Source organism: Eretmochelys imbricata, chromosome 5 (assembly GCF_965152235.1).
Source record: "Eretmochelys imbricata isolate rEreImb1 chromosome 5, rEreImb1.hap1, whole genome shotgun sequence".
In the NCBI taxonomy this organism is placed as follows: Eukaryota; Metazoa; Chordata; order Testudines; family Cheloniidae; genus Eretmochelys; species Eretmochelys imbricata.
In genome coordinates this window covers 37,522,476-37,542,571 of record NC_135576.1, presented here as the reverse complement: position 1 = coordinate 37,542,571, position 20,096 = coordinate 37,522,476, and the positions used below count along the sequence as shown (strand labels likewise).

Here is a 20,096-nt window from a genome sequence, read left to right as displayed (position 1 = left end):
ACTGGCCAGTCGGAAGTGGGAGTCAGCATTTTGATACTGAATGAGAGAAGAGAGGCAAAGCAGTAAAGTATCACAATGTGGAGGAAAGACAGGAAGAATAGGAATCGACTTATCTGGCTGCATCAGGAGCTCTTGAAAATCAAAAGGAAAGCCATACCAGAAGTGGAAACAAAGGCACATTGCTAAGAAAGCGTGTAGAAAAACAGCACATGTAGGACAAAATCAGACAGGTAAAGGGGCAAAATGAGTTACAACAAGCAAGGGCATAAAAAGAAATAGGAAGTGGTTCTATAAATGTTTCTAATGTAAGACAATAATGGAATAATGTGTAGTTTCATTACTTAATGGGGAAGGAGAGCAAATAATGGATGACACAGAGAAAGCTGAAGTGTAATGCCTTTTTTAATTCTCTCTTCACTAAAAAAGTTAGTTGTGACCAGGTGCTTAACCCAATTAATATTAACAAGGAAGAAGGATCTCAGACCAGAACAGAAAAATAACAGGTTAAAGAATACGTAGATAAGTTAGATATATTCAAGTCAGAAGGGCCTGATGAAATATCACCCTGGAGTACGTAAGGAACTAGGGAAAGCAATCTCTGAATCATGAGAACTCATGGAGGATTGATAAGGTACCAAATTACTGGAAAAGGGAAACATAGTACCTATCTTGAAAAGGAGTAAAAGAAAGAGCTGGGGAATTATAGACCAGTAAGCCTAACTTCAATACTGAACAAAGATACTGGAACAAATTATTAAACAACCAATTTGTTTAAACCTGGACACCATCTGGACAAGGTCCTCTGGTACCCCAGAGAATCATTATAGAGGCACCAGCAATCTCCTAGGAATTTAAGTGATTTCTCCAAAGAGAGAAAACCCCAACTGTGGTCAATATTTCCCTCCAGCTTCTTTTCCACTAACTGTCTAATGATGAAGATACCATCTATCATCCCCTTTTCCTTTCTAAAACCAAACTACTCCTTTCCTAAAATGGGCTCCAGTACTTGCTACTCTCTAGCAGTTTCATGCATTGGGGCAGTAGCTTATTATTTCCTCGGTACTTCAACCAAATCTGTATATCACCTCCTCATTTGTAAATTAATACCAGTATGGACTTTCTCCATTCTCTTGGGATTTTCTTCTCTTTTCAAACTATGTGCAGGATATGTGTGAGACAGTGTGCACCAACTTCTCTAAAATCTTGGATCATTTCTGCCATGACTTCATCCGGATCTGCTTCTTTTCTGGATGCCATCTTCAGCAGGGCAGCTTTGACATCTGCCTCTCACAGGTCCTCAACACATGTAATTATTGGTTCACATGATAGTATTGTAGCATATAAAGGGTTCTCCTTATTAAGTAGACTCTTATGGTATTCTCAGCATTGGTTACATACCATGTCTCCTGTCACAAGCAGTCTGCCTCCTGCATCATTTATGAATAATGTGTTCACACCATCATTCTTTTGTTTCTTGTCCACACCATTGCATGTATTTTCCTCTGACCAAGTTGTGGGCAGTTGTTCAACTCATTATGCAGTTTCTCTAAAGGTAGGCTTCTCGTCTTTCTGATTGCTTGATTTGCTGCTCACTTGGAGGCTATATAGATAGCAATTGCTTTTTCCAAAGAGTTATTTTCCATCACCTTTTCTGGCTTCTCTCTTATTTCTTACTACTTACTGCACCTTCTCATGACCTGAATAACTGTTAGCTAAATAGTAAATGTAATATATTAGATATCGTCCTAAAACATCAAACTGTCTTACTGGCATCTTCTCGTCAAAGAATCCACTTGGAAGTATCCTCACTCATTTTTAGCTTGGCAATCTGCTGATTGACCTGTTTGCATTTGGAAGCAGCAATAAAGCACCCATAGCCTCCTCTCATGTGAGGACTTAGGATATGAGGTGACAGCTCTACTTTCTTGTAGAGCTCGCCAAGGGGTGTTCGGTATGCCTTTCCACTGCTCCCCAGAATCATTCAAAAGCTAGGAAAGAGAAAGCAGTAGTGATACTATTTATGCCTTCTGACTGAAGGTGCTGTGATTCACAGTACTCATTAACATAGTGGTGGACTTCCCAATGTCGTTGATTCATAGAGGATATCTGCTAGTGCAAAGACAAATTCTCCATCCAGGACCAATTCTCCATCCCGATTCAAAAATGGCTAGTCAGATGATGTGATTAATTCTTTCATGGATCCTAGAAAGAAGTCAACAAACAGAACATATTCTACCAGCTGCTGCAAGGTCCATGTTTTAACTTCCATATTAAAGGGAGTGCAACATAGCACTGAGTGCAGTCAGGCCTTCATATAGCTGTAGAAGAGCGTCTGTGCTGCAGAGTCTCATGTTCTCCATGTGTTTGGGAAAAGAGAATTTTCCACAAATCCTGACAGTAAGTGTTTTCTTAGAAAGACTATCTTTATTCCACCCCGACAAGGTCCTCATTCTGGTCCTTACAAGGATCATCCAGTTGAACTCCTGTTGGAACCGTCACTTAACTTTTTTCTATTAAAGTGGTGTTCTCATTAGCTGTTTATCTCCACCACTTGAATTTTTGGAGTTGAGTGCTTTGTCTGGTGAGACCCAGTGTTGTGTCTTTGGCTCAGAGAGAAAATCCTTACAACCTTGGAAATAAAAGGGTCTTTCTCTCATCGGACAGAGATGGAAAATGATATCCAAATATTTGGGTTTACTTTTTCAGGATTAATTATCCCCATGTTCCACAGTAGGAGAAAACACTGTGGTTCCCCCCACTCACCTCCCAAAGTGTAGTTTACACAATCTGTAATTTAGGAAAGTAGATTGGAATTATCCTGGATATGGAAGTTGACTGAAATGGAGAGAACTTCAGGTGGAGGGCTTTCCCCTACTGCCTATGACGGACAGGTCTGGATTTGCCGTGAAGTTACAAACAGAGTGAAATACCCATTGTAGTGGAACTATGGATCTTATTACTCAAGGAAAGGACATTTTCAGGTAAACTTAGATAAATGTTCTTAATCCTGTACTGTTTGTTCAGGTAGAATTTGCATTGAGTGCAAGTTTAAGCCCATGAAAGGAGAGTTCCTTGAAGCTTAGTGAAGCTTAGGTCCAACCAGTTGAGCTACTATATAAGCTTCATCGGGCCTTTACTATTAAAAAATTAAAATATATATTGTTTTCAAGAACAGACAGCCAAATTACCCCATGATACAGCCTATACTCATATTTCTGAGCCAGAAAGAACTTGAAATCTAATGCTTATAATAATACTCTGTAAGTAAACATGATGTCAGTTCTTAGGATATGCAAGAAAAGCGTTTTCCTTAAAGATGATCTGCAAAAAGTTTTCAATTTTAAGGTGTTTGTCAAATTCAAGGAGAGGAAAAAATACATAGTTATTAAAAAATTGAATTTGCACTATATTTTAACAAAATTAGAAACTACTATTGGCTTCCTTAGATTCTGAGGAATTTGGACTGCAGGTATCTTGATTCTTCTCTCAGAATGAGTGACATAAATATGTACAAGGGATGAAAAGAACCATTCCATTCTGAACCTCAAGTTTCATTCCCACTACTATATATGTTTTCTTTTGATCAATTTGATTAATTTCAACTCAGACATGAGTGCTTTTCTGGAGAATTTCAGTAAAACAGGGGCATATTTTATTTATTAAAGCAAGAGAAAAGTATTTATGGCCTTTTAAGAAAAAGATGCAACATAGCTTTTTGTTTTTAAGATTTTATATTTAGATTAGATAAGCCTTTAAACTTCAAACTTGCTCTAGACTTTGGCATCAGTGAATATATTACCATATTTTAAAGAAATCCTGATAACCCATTTTTAAAAAGTTATAAACAAAGAATAACCGAAAAGTTAATTAAAATGAAGACCAGTGCCTGAGTACTGTGCCATTTCCAATTGCCTGCAATATTTTACAGAAATTCACAGGGTGTCGAAGGCAAAGTACTCACTACGATCCCCTTTTCAAACAAGTTTGTGAAATAAGGCCGAGTTAATTCCCTTTATTGACTATGCAATCAGTCTGTTATTGCGGAAGAAAAGGGTGTGTTTCTTTATGACCATGGGATTTTTTTTCATGCATGTGAATCCAGGATCCCCTAAGTATTGCTCACTTGCCTTTACAATACCATATAATACGGGATATTATTCTTTATGACATACAAGTAGAATTCATTTTATATTATTAAAAATGCAGAACCATCACTGGTAGTATTGCTTAACACTAAAACTTATTTGTTTTCCAAATAAAAATCTTTACTGCAAAACACACTACTTCTTCCATTAATAGTTTTAAGGAGTCTGTTCTTGTTTTGTTATTCCTTGTGGAAATATTAAATGTTTAAAACAAGTTACTCACTAACAGTATACTTAGCAAAGGAAACTGAGTTCCTAAACCTTCTCTTTAGACAAAGCTAATGCTGTTGCAGGAAGCATGTTACAATAAAAAAGATTCTAAATTGAGAGTTCAATTAATCATAACAGTCATCTCCTGGCCTGCTGCATAGCTCCTGCTAATGCGATAATGGGAGTTCCGTGTGTGTGCATAGCCTCAGGGTGGAGTGGTGTGGAGAGATAGCCTTCTTAAAACTGAAATCTTAATGCTCATCGGGAAACTTCTGTGTCCAGCTTCCAGCTCACTGGTCACCTGATATGCACAGGTACTGAATTAACTTCACTATCAATCCAGACGAAACATTAGTTCATGTTTCATCCCTTCGGGCACAAAAAGCTTCTTGCGTGCTTGCATTGATGATAGTTTTGTATTAACCCTGGAATTCATTCTCTAAAAGATGAAAAGTCTGAAATAGTATGTCCTTTGGTTTGTTTCCTTTGAAAGTACGTATTTTATATTCAAGTACTTTTTCTTGACTACTAGAGTTAAGGAAATGGTTAAAAGAGGGGGAGGGAGAAGAGCCTATATAAATTAAATGCTGTACACCTCTGATATATTCACCCAAAGCACTGAGTTCAGTAAAATTAGAATTGTGAAGCCAGCACATAAATCTGACACTCAGTTGGGTCATTTCCCAAGTGCAGATGGTATGAGAGTCCTAGGTACAAGGAGAAGCCATCCCTTTTTTCTGCTCTCTATCCTTTGAGCTCAGACTCTGCTGCATTGGCATCGTAATGTGATAATGCGGTTTACATTGTGATATCATAACGCAGTTTGGACTCAGATTCCAGTTTTGACCATCATTGTAGCTAGAACCTGATCCTGAATAGTCAGTATTTTTTAACATCTCTAGACCATGCAGATCATACATGTATAGTTTTTTCCAAAGGCTTCATCAAGTCCTATAAGGTTTTAACAGGGCAGACATCACAAAGTCTAGGCATGGGGTACTCAAGCAATGGTACTTCACATGTAGTACTCATAGGTTTCGCTCCTGCTACTGTTGTTGTCTGGTGTACATGCACAACACAACCGTAGGGCTTGCAGACTGTCTTCTCTAATCCTGTATCCACAGGCTTCATACCATGTCCGAACCAGCCTCACAAAGACAGGTGGGTGGATGCCATGTTTAATCCAAGTATAGAAGTATACAGTGAGGATGGGGTTGTAATAGATTTTTTTGGGTTCATCCTGAAGACCATAATAATATTCAGTAGTGGCCTTTCATATATTGTGCAATTTTTGAGTGTAAACAGTGTTAGCTCAAAGTCCCAAGCACATCTACAGAGCAAATGACATTTTCCCCTATATTTTGTTGTTTGATAAATTTTAATACATGAAAAATATGCTGAAATATACCTTACAGTGATGTGCAGCGTTTAAAAATGGGCCAATTTTATCACCCGCCACCCCATTTATCCAACAGTCTAAGTTCCCAGCCCCAGAGAACAGTCAAAGGATGCTAGTTCCCCAGGGTTGATAACATTGAGCACAGCCTTTTCAAAGCCTACTGCCTGGCTCCACCCTTTTATGAAAGCTATTTTCCAGCCATAGAGCACCATGCAGAGAATGCCTGCTGGCTTTACAGACTGCTTGGCCTTCTCATCCAGTGCAAATCCTGGAAAGATACCTTGGTGTTTCAGTTGTATACCAGTGTAATACTCTACTTTAAAGTGATATAGAATTTCAAAATGCTCTGAATGTATTATCCACCATATATTGTATACATTTGTGAAAATTAACCAGTTCTGTGGGATTTTAACTGGATACATTAGAAACCACATTTCCAAACCCACCTGTTTGCACTCACATATTTGAAAATGTGGGCCAATATTGTTACTTACTATATTCTTTCATATGTGTGTATTCAAATCACTGAAGGAAGTAATATGTGATTTTCCCTCAAAGTTCCATCCCCCAAGCTGTTCACTGCCTGCATGAGCGCTTGATCGTATCTAAACAAATAGCACAAGCAACAATGGCATGAGCTAGCCACCCTAAGTATCTACCCATGGGGTTCAAGTGGGTTTGTACTTGGGATTGCTAGCTTGTGCCATGGCTGCCTGTGGTCTGAGGCTACACTACTATTTTAGCATGCTAGCTATGATGAGAGCTGCATGAGTATGCCTATGGGATCTGGGAATCACACCCCTAACTCATAGTCCAGATGTACCCTTAGCTAAGGCTCTCAGCAGGGCTTCTCCACCACTTGAAACTGTACAAAATACAGGAGCCTGTCTGCTCACAGGATTGAGCTGTTATCACTGCATATTATGCCCATCTTGTGTTCTTTATGTGATCTGTCTGTACGATGATGAATCAATTTTATTCTGGCCCCCTCGGTGGTAACTGCCCTTAATGAAGGGAGACTTCATTCATGACACCCCTCAGGAGTTCCATCATGGCAGGCTCACACTCATATTTCAGGAGGATGACTTTTTAACTGCTGTGGTGGTCCCAAGGAAGTGTGTGAGACTCTCACCTTATGGACGTCTGTCTTGACCTTTCTCACACCACTGTAAAAATAATCTGAAAACACTATTTTTTTTCCAGTTGTACTCTGTCAGTCCAGTACGCATCCAGTTTTCTTATGCCCATTTTGTTAAGTCTACATTACTTGGCTTTATATAATAGTGTGTCTGGGTTTCCTTTTTCTGTTTCATTATGTCTGTAATTATTCTATATTATAGTTGCAGTGCCACTATAGTTCAGGTTCTGTTTAAAGGCTGACCATTCTAGAACCTCCATAATCCACAGGCTTAATTGGATTCCTTTGAAATTTGGTGTGCCTCAGTCAGGTGCAGGGTTGGGTTTAGTGACCTAACTTTGAGGTAATTTGACCAAGAGGCTGCAAAGATATAAGCTGCCCCAAAATAGCCATTTTAAAAAAAGGTTTCTAGGCATTGTTTGTTTGTCTGTTTGTTTGCCCAGAGCTAGAGATCAAACTATTGATGTGGGTCAAAATGATTTGTCTGTTGAGTTTTACCCAAGACAGTGCATGGCACCCACTAAATTTCAGAAGACCCGAATTGAAAATGCTATTTAAGAAAATGTACATTCTGTACATTCTTTCTGCGCCAGTAAAGAAAAATGGCTAGAGGGTTCCCATTCCCACCATTTTATATGCTTTAAAGCTCAGTTCTTCTAAGTGCTCTGATATCTGAATGGTTATTCAGATGGCTTTGAAATTTGGTATGCCTAACATGGGTATGCCTAACACAATGACTGCTTCTGGAGTGTATGTAAATAATTCCATTGACTATTGCCAGGTCCAGAGGAACAGAGGGAACGTGGTGTGCCATGGACAACATTTTTCCCCCCTTTTTGTCCTTTAGTAGTGTTAGATGGAAACCTGTGGGTGAGAATGAATAGGTTGTAAAAAGGGGGTGAAGAGCTTGTATGTTCCAGTGACTGTGGGGTTGGCAGAGTAGAGCTATGTGTGTTAATGACCTGTGCCAGGGCATTGCTAAAATAAGGCATAGTTAAGGTTTTATGGACAACTGTAACTGTGAATTTCCTGTTTCAGAGTAACAGCCGTGTTAGTCTGTATTCGCAAAAAGAAAAGGAGTATTTGTGGCACCTTAGAGACTGACCAATTTATTTGAGCATAAGCTTTCGTGAGCTACAGCTCACTTCATCGGATGCATACTGTGGAAATTTCCTGGTTTTCAGAAGTTTAAGTTTTGCTCAGGTCAACTTCTGCACAGGAACGACATACCATCAAGCAACCTTAACTCTACCTTCATGTAGTTTTTTGCCACTCAGTTTTAGTAAATGTTGACCACCTTGAATGCCTCAGCATGGAGACACTTTTCAAATTCAATTATAATTATTATTTAATGTGTCCAAGTGCTATGTCAGTGGCTTGTGAGGAGATGCCTGATCTTCCAGTTAGTCAGAGTACAGGTGACCTGGCAGCTACTGCAGCATCCATATCTCCATCTCAAACGGATGTAACCATGCACATTCCTGAAGAAAAGTGTAGATCAGAGAAGAGTGTGGTGAAGGTGGAAGAAACAGCTGCTGCTGAGTTTAGTTCCTTAAGTCTAGATGATCCAGGACTGTTGACCCACTTGAGCAGTAGCCTTGTACTGCATGGGCCACAGCAAGTGAAAAACTTCACGTTTCCCAAAGACCATGAAAATAGAAGTTTCCATCCAACATATTACTGGCATGAAATCCCCAATGGTGACAAAGTGGAGAAGCCATGGCTTATGTACTCAAAAAGCCAGAATGCTGCATACTGTTTTTGTTGCAAACTCTTCCAGTCTAATGTTCCAGACACATTGGGTTCTACAGAAACAAAGGACTGGAAAAATCTGGCTAGAAATCTGGCATGCCATGAGAAGGCAGCAAATCACCAGAGAGCATTCCATAGGTGGAAAGAGCTTGAGATGAGACTAAGGTTAAAGGCCATCATAGATGATCAGCATCAAGAGAAGATTGCATCAGAATCTCTTTACTGGCAAAATGTTCTGAAAAGGCTCATTGCCATTGTGAGAATGCTTGCTACCCAAAACCTAGCACTATGTGGCACTTCAGATTAGCTGTATGTGCCAAACAATGGAAACTTCCTTAAAATTGTGGAGCTGATGGCTGAGTTTGATGCTGTACTCCAGGAGCATCTAAGAAGAGTCACCACCCAAGAAATGTACACCCACCACTACCTTGGAAAAACAATTCAAAATGAGATGATACAGTTACTGGCAACAAAACTCAAACAGAAGATTGTGGCAGATCTGAAGTCAGCAAGATATTACTGTTATTCTGGACTGCACACCTGACATCAGCCGTACGGAACAGATGACTTTAATGGTGCGTTATGTAACAACAACAGAACCTAGTGAAAATGTCCCTACAATGGTGACTGTCAGAGAGCATTTTCTAGAATTTATTGACATTGATGATACTACAGGAGCTGGTATGACAAATGTGCTTCTTAAAAAGCTGGAAGATACAGAAATTGCGATAGCTGACATGAGAGGTCGGGGCTACGATAATGGTACCAACATGAGAGGAAAGAACAGAGGAGTGCAGACACGGATCTGAGAGTTAAACCCTCGAGCATTTTTTGTCCCATGCAGTTCTCATTCATTGAACTTGGTGGTCAGTGATGCAGCATCAGCTTCTAGTGAGGCTGCTGAATTTTTAAATGTAATTCAAAGCATCTATATATTTTTCTCTGCATCAACTTATCGATGGCAAATTTTGAAGCAACATCTGGGAACATCCTCTCTGACACTGAAACCACTGAGTGCCACACAATGGGAAAGTTGAGTGGAGGCGATAAAGCCTATCAAATACCAAACTGGGAAGATAGATGATGCCATAGTTGCCATTATGGAGGATAATGCTATGACAGGAACTGTTTGTGGGAGAACAGTGGCAGAGGGAAATGGAATCACCAGAAACATAAAAAACTTCAAATTTCTACGTGGCTTATTGTTGTGGCATGACATACTGTTTGAAATAAATGGTGTAAGCAAGAGACTCCAAGGTGTTGGCCTTGATATATCTGGAGCAATCGAACAACTGGACAAAGCAAAGTCATACCTACAGTCTTACCAGTCAGATGAGGGATTTCAAAATGTTCTGAAGAGTGCACAGAAGTTGGCAGAGGAACTTCATGCTGAAGCTATTTTCCCACCCATTCAAGTATACAAGAGTCACCGAAGAAGAAGACATTTTGATTATGAGGCACAGGATAATCCCATAAGAGACCCCAAACAACAATTCTAAGTTGAATTCTTTAACCAGGTGCTAGATTGTGCGATAAAGTCAGTTGAAGAACGTTTCATGCAGCTCAAGGAACACAGCAGTATATTTGGGATGTTGTGCGATATTCCAAAACTCCTCACTATACCTGAAGAAGACCTACACCAGCAATGCAGGGCACTAGAGACAGTGTTGACAGATGATGACATGCGCAATATTGATGCAAGTGATTTAGGTGATGAACTGAAAGCCCTTTCAAGATACATTTCAGCAAGGTCAACTCCAAAGGCTGTTCTGGAATATATGTGCACAAATAAGATGACCACCCTCTTTCCAAATGCTTTTGATGCTCTGCGCATACTTCTAATGCTTCCTGTGACAGTTGCCAGTGGAGAACGCAGCTTTTCCAAGCTGAAGTTAATAAAAACACATCTACGCTCCACAATGACACAGGAGAGGCTGGTCGGCCTTGCAACCATCTCAATAGAGCATGAGCTGGCTCAGACTGTGGACGTTCAGCAGGAAGCAGTTCAAATCTTTGCAACCAAGAAGACACGGAAAGCACCACTTTGATTGTTCAAACAGATAAAAATGCCAGTGTTTACTATGGAGACAAGAAAAGTTACATTTGCTGTTCAGGAGTTTGAAAGTTAAGTGTTACTTAAAATTTTTGAACAAGGCATTGAAAGTTGTTAGTTCTCCTTTATTGGGGTAGGTAGCAGAGCAGTACCATGAGAGGAGTAGAAGAGGAAGAATGCAGAATTGAGACCTTTCAAAGTTTTGGCCCAAGCGAGGGGGTATGGGGGCATGATTTGAGCTCCCTGCCTCAGGTGCCAAAATGTTGTGGGCCGGCCCTGAGTTGAAGGACTAGCCACAGTGTGAGTCAAGGGTGGAAGCTGGGGCAGAGGCAGGCGCCAATGGCTGCCTAAGCAGCCTGGCTTGTGGAGGCCAGGTGCGGAGTGGAAGGTGTGAGCTAGGTGCTGACATGGAGCTAGGCAGGTAGTGACACTTATGGCCAAAGCCACAACCATGCTTGCAGTAATGCCAAGGAGCAGCCCTGAGCCGCAGCTACGATCTTACCCATCCAGAGCATGGGGAGCAGATGGGGAAGGGGTGGTGGTGCTTCCTTGGCAGCCCAGCTGTCAGCAATTTCCTGCTCTTCAGAACCTCAGCTGGTTCCATCCATTGACTGCCCTGCCAGCGTCATCCATCACAGAAATATCCATCGAAGTCTGCCTATAGCTAGGACAGCCTCTGTTGGTTAGAAAGCTCACCAAGAAAGGGAACCTAAGAAGAGTGCTCCAAGACACAGAAGGTTCTGAAAAGGAAGGAAGAGCTATGAGTGCCAACCCCCTAGGAAAACCTGTCTGCTTACCAGACAGCAACAGGAACTCCAGATCACAGAGGAGTATATGCCGTTTCATAGAAGAGTTGCTATGGTTTGACCTCTGTGGGGACCCTGAACCCAGAAAAAGCAGCAGAGAGTCCTGTGGCACCTTATAGACTAACAGATGTATTGGAGCATGAGCTTTCGTGGGTGAATACCCACTTTGTCGGATGCATCCGACGAAGTGGGTATTCACCCACAAAAGCTCATGCTCCAATATGTCTGTTAGTCTATAAGGTGCCTCAGGACTCTTTGCTGCTTTTACAGATCCAGACTAACACGGCTACCCGTCTGAAGCTTGAACCCAGAAAAGGAACCCTCTTCCAGGTGATGGTAAGATGCATGGCTCCAGGGGCTCGTCCCAGGTCAAGAGGGCCTTACCGGTAAAGAGCCTAAAACAGAGGAAGTGGATGGACTCAGGTAGGGCAGACAGACTAAAGTGAACTCATCCCCACCTACCCCCACCTGCCACCTACTGGAGTAAAGTCTTGTTTGCATACCACATTTGGCCTTTTGTTAAATAAATTAGACCCCAAAGAGGTTTGCCAGCTCCTTCCCTGACCATGTCAGTCATGCCTTCACCTACTTCTGCAAGACCCCCTCCCCCTTAAAATACACACTTCTTCCCTCTTAAAACCTACTCTTCCATTCACATAAATATTAACCCAAGACAGGTTTCAGAGTAACAGCCGTGTTAGTCTGTATTCGCAAAAAGAAAAGGAGTACTTGTGGCACCTTAGAGACTAACCAATTTATTTGAGCATGAGCTTTCGTGAGCTACAGCTCACTTCATCGGATGCATACCGTGGAAACTGCAGAAGACATTATATACACACAGAGACGGAGAGTGAGTTTGTGTGTGTGGTTTTTGGAAGGGGGTGAGGGGGTGAGAGAACCTGGATTTGTGCAGGAAATGACCCACCTTGATTATCATACACATTGTGAAGAGAGTGGTCACTTTGGATGGGCTATTACCAGCAGGAGAGTGAGTTTGCGGGGGGGGGGGGGGGCAGAGGGTGAGAAAACCTGGATTTGTGCTGGAAATGGCCCAACTTGATGATCACTTTAGATAAGCTATTACCAGCAGGACAGTGGGGCGGGAGGAGGTATTGTTTCATGGTCTCAGTGTGTATATAATGTCTTCTGCAGTTTCCACGGTATGCATCCAATGAAGTGAGCTGTAGCTCACGAAAGCTCATGCTCAAATAAATTGGTTAGTCTCTAAGGTGCCACAAGTACTCCTTTTCTTTTTATTAACCCAAGAGATGACAATAAAAGCAACTAGTAAAGTGTATGCTCGACATCACTGGTCACTCACTTAATTTTTGTTTCATCCTATTCCCCATCCTTTGTTGCAATGTCCCAGATCTTCAAAGGTATTTGGGCTCCAAATTTCTATTTGATCTGAGCCTGTCTGCTTACATTCAGAGCTTTTTGGGACCACTATGTTGCAACACCTATGAATCACCTGCTATCTTGTGGGCACTATCTAAATAGTAACAATCACTTTCTAGCAAATCAAATGCCAGTCAAATTTCTATTCTAATCATAAAAGTTCCTGAGAAGTGACCTTTTTATTAATATGAAAAGTCCCTTTTTTAAACACACTCCCTCTTTCTCTGATATATATTTAATTTTTCCCAGTGGAAGGAAAGCTCCTTATTGAAAATAGGTTTAAAATTTTAAGCACATTACAATACAAACTGTCAGTAACAATTTTGGATGAATGATTTCAGGTGCTAAAGCTGCAATCTATAACCTGTGTGACATATCTATTGCAGGCATAAAGCAGGCATATTAAAAACAAATTCTCATTAAATTATTTCTTTGTGAATCATTTTCTGGCTTTTATTGACTGTTTTCTTTGCCTTATTTAAAAAATAAAAATTAGAAACTCCTAGCTCCAGCTAGTTGGATAAAGCTAGCATTATTATTTTTTCTGAAAAGAACCTGGATGCCAGGTAACTCTAGGATTAGAACCCTTATTCCATAAAAGTAATATTAGACAAATTGTTCATATTGGAGCATATTTGGGGAAAAATATTTCAAATGATGACTTATTGGATTACGTATGTGTCTGTCATGGGTTAATTACAGTATATTCATTATCAGTCACAGTTCTGTGAAAATGTCATTAAAGAGTGGATAAACTGTATATATATGTCAGCCCTCTAAGTTTCTTTGCTCTGTGGTTACTCAGTACCTCTGGTAACTAAATGCAAAATATCGCACGCAGGCCATGACTATCTGTGGTAGTTTATGTATAACTTTGAAATTTTATTCACCAGGGAAGTGGGAATTACCCAGTTTCCTCCAACAAGAAGTTTTCGTTACCGAAGAAATAATAACCCCCTTTCCCTCCCTCCTCCACTAAGACACATCATTATGACACTTTGCGCCTACATCACCTAGCATGGTGTGGGTGTGGTTGCTACAGCAACCGCACACATTAAGTAACACTCCCATATAACTTCAGATATGTTAGTCAGTTTAAAAGTTTAACTAGGTTTTTATTAGTCTGTGATGCAGTCCCCAGTCATCTGCAGTTACTAGCTTGTCCAACACTCACAAAGTATAATCTGTTAGTAACACTTAATGCAAATCACTTTCAATATTTAGGTGGGCTGGGTCCCTCCACCAAAACTAATTGTGGGTGCTACCAGCCACACAGGCATGCCTGGTTAATTCTTATATGAAAGAGATTCCATTTAGATTCAAAGAAGGGGGGGAAATGGAAGTTTGGGAATGTGATCTTTGCTGATTCATCCTGTGTGTCCATGTTCATCTGTCCAACATGCAGCGTAAAAATCAACTAGTTCTCCAGCAGTCCCATAAAGCCACCGGGTGATTGGATAACTGCTAAATGTTTTCCTTTCAGAGACATTTTTAAAGCAGCTGGGATGAATGGATATTGAGGAATAAGACTGAGGTTAACTAAAGTAATTTATAAGATTTAATTTATGTCCTGATATTTTTAAAAGTAGCTTCATTGAGAATAGTCGTGAGTAACATCTAATTTATAATTTTGTTTATTTTTCAGACACGGAGATGACTTGATTGTGACACCATTCGCTCAGGTAGGCACAACTTATCATATATCCATATGAAGTAATATGATGAGTAATCTAATTTTCAGGTGATGTTACAGTTTACATTTGAAGGGCCCCATGGTCACACCCATTGTTTCCTGTCTCTTATGTTGAAATCAGATTTCTTGCTTGATTCGGGGAAGGAAAAGAAAAAAAAAAAACTTTGTCAACAAGCTGATTCTGCCACAGATGTTACCTACAGCTCTTTTTTATTGGTTTACCTCTGATTATTTGTGTAATAAAAAGCAGTTACATAAACTACAAAATAACCTATTTTTATTTCTCCTCAAATATTGTGTCAAGTCACAGTGCTATTGTGCCATCAACAGGAGAAAACTGTGATCTCCTGCTATTAAAATGTCAGTATACTCTGTCATCCAGAGTTTACTAGCCACTTTCAGCTCTTTATTTGCAGATATTTTTATATATAATAATTTCTGAACAGAATATGTTCACTTACAGAATCACATATATTAATTATTTAGTTTCGATTCTTGTAACCAGGTTTTATTATGTTTTACAAAATATCAATTCAAATATAATTATAACTTAAATATAAATCATGGATACATTTTAACAATATAGCTGTCTTATGATATATCAAAAGTTAAGTATTTCAGTGGTGAATTTCTGAACTCATGGGACCACATTTTCTTCTCAAGTAGATGTGGGCATCTCTCACTGAAGTGACTGAGAGTTGCCTCTGTGTATTTAACGGTAGACCTAAGCCCATGGAGCTGTATGTGATTGGAGACGAAAGAGGAGAGGAAGGGTGAGACATAGCAGAGTAAAGTAAGAACAATGTCCTCCTTCAGTTTGAGCATCCAAATTTTCTTAGCATGATGTTTGTGCATGTCACAAAATGAATATTACTAAAATATAGTTATGAGAACTTCAGTGAGCTAATCAATAGTACATGGTTTACCTGGGATCCATATTGGTCTGTCAGGACTGGATTGGCACCTACCTGCATCAGAGATCATCTTGTCATTCATGACCCACCATAAAAGCTGCTACTCTGAAACCATGCAGCTGACAGGGCACTGGGTAAAACTCTTGAGAGCTGGCAATAAGATTTTCTCTGTTCTCCTTTTATTGGAGGAGAAAAGACTGAGCCTGACCATTTTCAGATTGCCGAATTGCAAACGCTTTCCCAAAAATAACTGAACACAAGGAATTACAGCTGAAATAGCTACAAAAAATATTGCAATATTCCTCCTTGCAGTATTAGGCCCTCGAAAGAATCCTATACAAAATACACACACGCACACCCACACACACAAACACACACCACAGTAGACCAAGTTATCTATAGCTGTAACTAAATTAACTTGAATTGAGTTATACCTGGAGAAAAATTGGCCCAGTAAGGAAAACTTCCCTACCCTAGTACTGGAAAAGACTTGATGCATTATCAAATTTACTATTTCTCGACCTCTTTATGCCAATCTTAATTACACTATATAACATTCAAATAAAACAGGTTATGAGCTCCCTTGGAAAACAGTAAGTAGACAGACTAGGTTAGATTTACTGATTTTCGTACTGGGACAAAACACCTGTTGACTTTGAAGGGGAACTTTGCCTGAGTTAAGGATTGAGTAAAAATTTAGGCCCTGGTCCTGCAAAAGGATTTGAACATGCAAACTCCTGTGTTTATGCAGAGCACTGTTGACATCACTAGGGCTCTGAGAGGGCACAGGGGTCTACCCAAGCAGATCAGTTTGCAGGATTGGGGCCTTAATAAAGATTCCGGAATTGGGCACTCTGTTTATATAATCTACACACGTCATCCCAGTCACACATCCCCCCAGTTACCTTTCTAATATGTTCCTCAGAAAGAGCTCTTTTTTTCTTGTCAGATACATTTTCATTATGCAAATAACACAGCAATAATTTTAGTTAATGTAGTCATTACTGTTGAAATTGGGTGATGGAATTTGGAACAGATCTGAGTTTATTTCTAGGCTTCCTTAATTGCTTCAGTTGTGCAGGAGGCTTTGTTTCATGTAACCGTAAGCCACTTGGTGGTGGTCGCTCAGTTGTTATTAAAGGTAGTCAGTAAGGGCCAAGGCCTACTAACCACTTACTGTTTTATTGGAGGTAGAACAGAGTACTATCATGTAGTGCATAATCTGGCCCATACCTAATAATATTTTACTGTACAATAAATATCATTATTATTAGGATATTTGGGTTTTTTTCATATTTTAATGTAATGGAACTATTGTAATTAACTTATTCTATGCATTCCAGTTTTAAAAATAAAATAAAGTTGGAATTATTTTAAAAGTTAGGTCTGATCTATTTCTGTAGTAGTCTAGCATGATACATTAAAAATAGGCATAGCGGATTTCATTCATTGCATGATCACACATTTGCCTATGTTTTGATTTTGAAATGAAGAACAGTTGTATTGAGTGATTAAACCTTGTGTAGCAGAGGTGTGTTCACTTAGAAGGGAGAGGTGAAGTTTTATTAATTGGTTTTCCCTTGTAGGCCTCGATCCTACAAACACTTACAAACAAGTATCATTTTTTATACACAGGAATATTCCCATTGGAAGGAAAAACAAACAGAAAAGCCGGAACTATAAATCTGTTTAGATAATTAGCAAAAAAGAGAATTAAAATTATTTAACTCTAGAATTCACTGTCACTAGTAACTAATGTATTGTTACTTTTAAACCTGTAGCCGCTGTAAGGGTGTGTGTGGAGATCTGGTGCATTGCAGCAGATGACAGAAGCAATCTGCCTGCAGGGTGCTGTAGAATGCTTTGGCAGGTGTTGAGGGGAGCACATAGAGAAGCAGCATGGGAGTGCAGCATGCATCTCCCCCACCACCATTGTTCTCGGAACATCACCTAGTGCACTGTTTGGGAAAGAAGTAGTGGCCTTTTTGATGTGTCAAGCAATCTTCACAGTGCTGTGATCTGCTACGCTTTCCACTCAAGGAGTTCAAAGAGTGGGATTCTGGCTGCCCCTTGCACAACTAGGGAAGGGCTCCATGTTCCCTCCCCTCATTCTCACCACTTGCACAGGAGCAGCCGGAATCTGTCCCCTAGAGATAATCAATAATGTAACTATATGTCCAAGATAAATATCTAGCCATTTTAGCATAGTTACTCAAAATACAGCTAGCAACCACTTCCCTTCCCCTTTTTCTCCTCCTTCACAGACAGGATATATAGGATATCTGCCAGAAGAGTAGAACAGAGGGTTATACAAGTTAAATACAAATTCACTATAAAGCCAAGCATGTATCTTTCCTTATTTTTGCACCTTTTCTCTTTTCCTTTAGTCCTTTTTTCCCTTCCCACTTCCAGCTCACTCTGTCTTTCTACAATATCTTCATACTCTTTTTTTCCCTCAGTTCTATCTAATATTTTCTCTTCTGATTACTCTTTTTTTCTTTCTTTAAAAAGCAGGAAATCTTTTCTTCTAATTTTTGTTGTTTCTTATATTCATTCCATGCCCCATTCTGGTTCATGTGTTCCCATAATCTAGACATTATCCTTTGTTTATATTCAGGTCTAGCATTGTACTAAATGCATTTTCTACACACATATTTGTTAGTGTTCATATAGGCAAGGCATATGAATTTGGTAACTTTTTTCACTACATTTTATTCAAACTGTATGTAAAATGTAAAAGCTTGCTGCTGTGCAAATGGAAAATCATGTAATCATTTTTATGTATGCAGTGCTAGGTATTAGTGGGCTATTCTTCTCAAAACATGAATTATTTTTTGGTCATTTTGGAGAGTTAAATTGCATTCTGTGAAAAACTTTCCTCCTCTTCGAATGAGTCTGTCTTTAAACAAATAATAAGTTGTTTAGCGAAGGGGGGAAAGCCATAAACTGTTGTTCTTGTTTTACAAAAGATTTATTGTTAAATAATGTTCAGTCTTCAGACATTAAAACAAGCCTGGAAACATTTTGTAATGCATTTTACTTTTGCCTTTAACACAGCGGAGTGGCAATAAATCAATATCACATGCAAGAATTCAGAATGAAACATCTTTCTTTGTTCCAGGTGCTGGCCAGCCTGCGTACTGTACGGAATAATTTTGCTGCATTAACCAACTTACCAGATCGGGCACCCAACAAGTGAGTGCAGACTCTTTTCCCCTCTGAACTTTTTGGAGTGGTGTTTATTAAATGTTAGAACTAAGGGTGATGTCTTTACATTTCAGAGTGCATTCCATGCTATTAGACTTGTAAAAGCCTCAAATGATGTCAAATGATATGACCAGTTAATTTTCAATTAATATTTTGAAATAACAGTGTTAAACATTAAAACTAAGCCAACAGCCATCATTTTATCTTGCAGTACCTTACCTACAATGTGATTATTTAAACTTGGGAGTAACTTCTAAGCAATATATGTGACTTGCATCAAATTAGTCATGTGTAAGGGATCCTGCAACTGGATCCAAGTGTGTGAACCACTACACACATGGCAACTCACTAGCAGGATCTGATTCTAAAATTCTGCCTATTGAGTCCAGGACAGTGAAACCTTTGTTTGAAAATATATGGTAATGGAGTCTTAGCATACCTATTGAAGTCTGATTATAAAACAGAAATAACACATACAACATTTTTTTCCAACATTGCTACAGAAATGTAGTCTCAATTAACACCAGTGAAACCTGTTTTACATACAAAAAAAAAATCATGTAATATACAGCTGTAATTCCATTAAGGAGTTGTGGATAGTGGTTAATGTTGTAAATTATGAGTAGAACTTGGGTTTCTTGTCACTGTAGTTACAAGATAGAACTTGTTTATAGTGCATTGTTAGTTTCTAAAATAATTTGACACTCTTTCATCCTGGAGCATCTTTGTAGACACAGGGAGCAGTTAACAGTGTTGGCATTCATTCCTGTCCTTGGCTTGTTCCTCCATTAAGCCCCGTCTGGTCATGTCCCTGCAAACAACGTCCAGCCATCTAGTTGGTAGTCAGCTTCTTGGTCAAACTTACCGTCAATGTGCTTGCATTATTTTCTTTGGCATCCTATCACTATCGGTCTTCTGCAGTGTTGCCATCATCATAATATTTTCAATTGTAGCCAGTCCTATACCCTAAATTCACATCCTACTCTCCTTCTAACTTCTTCATTTGTCTTAAAATCATTCCACTTTATACCTGCCCTTTTTCTCTACTACCTCCGGCCTTCTGATGTCCGTTTCATTTAATGCAGCTGCTTCCGTCCATAGAGTTATATAGTCAGTACACTAGTTTGATAAATTTTCACTTTGGTACCAAACATAATGTTTTTATTGCTCAATAATTTCATCAATTTCTTGCAGCACTTGTAGCAAAGGCACACCTCCTTTTAATCTCATTTTTGATGGAACCATTGGCACTGATCAAGCTTCCTAGATACACATAAGATTCTACTTGTTTTATGACTTCATCACTTCTACATTTATTGTCCCTATTCCAAAATGCAATCACTTCATCTTAGTGCTTATTGTAAGTCCAAGTCAACTACAC

General features: G+C 39.4%; 1 protein-coding gene across 1 annotated transcript in view; it reads left to right on the top strand.

The window, feature by feature from the left end:
- Nucleotides 1–20,096, top strand: part of PDE4D (phosphodiesterase 4D) — a 670,100-nt gene that overhangs the window by 491,232 nt on the left and 158,772 nt on the right. Inside the window, exons 3-4 of the mRNA XM_077816883.1 lie at nt 14,547–14,583; nt 18,630–18,703. Coding sequence (XP_077673009.1) covers nt 14,547–14,583; nt 18,630–18,703 — 111 coding nt within the window. The remainder of the gene's footprint in view (nt 1–14,546; nt 14,584–18,629; nt 18,704–20,096) is intronic.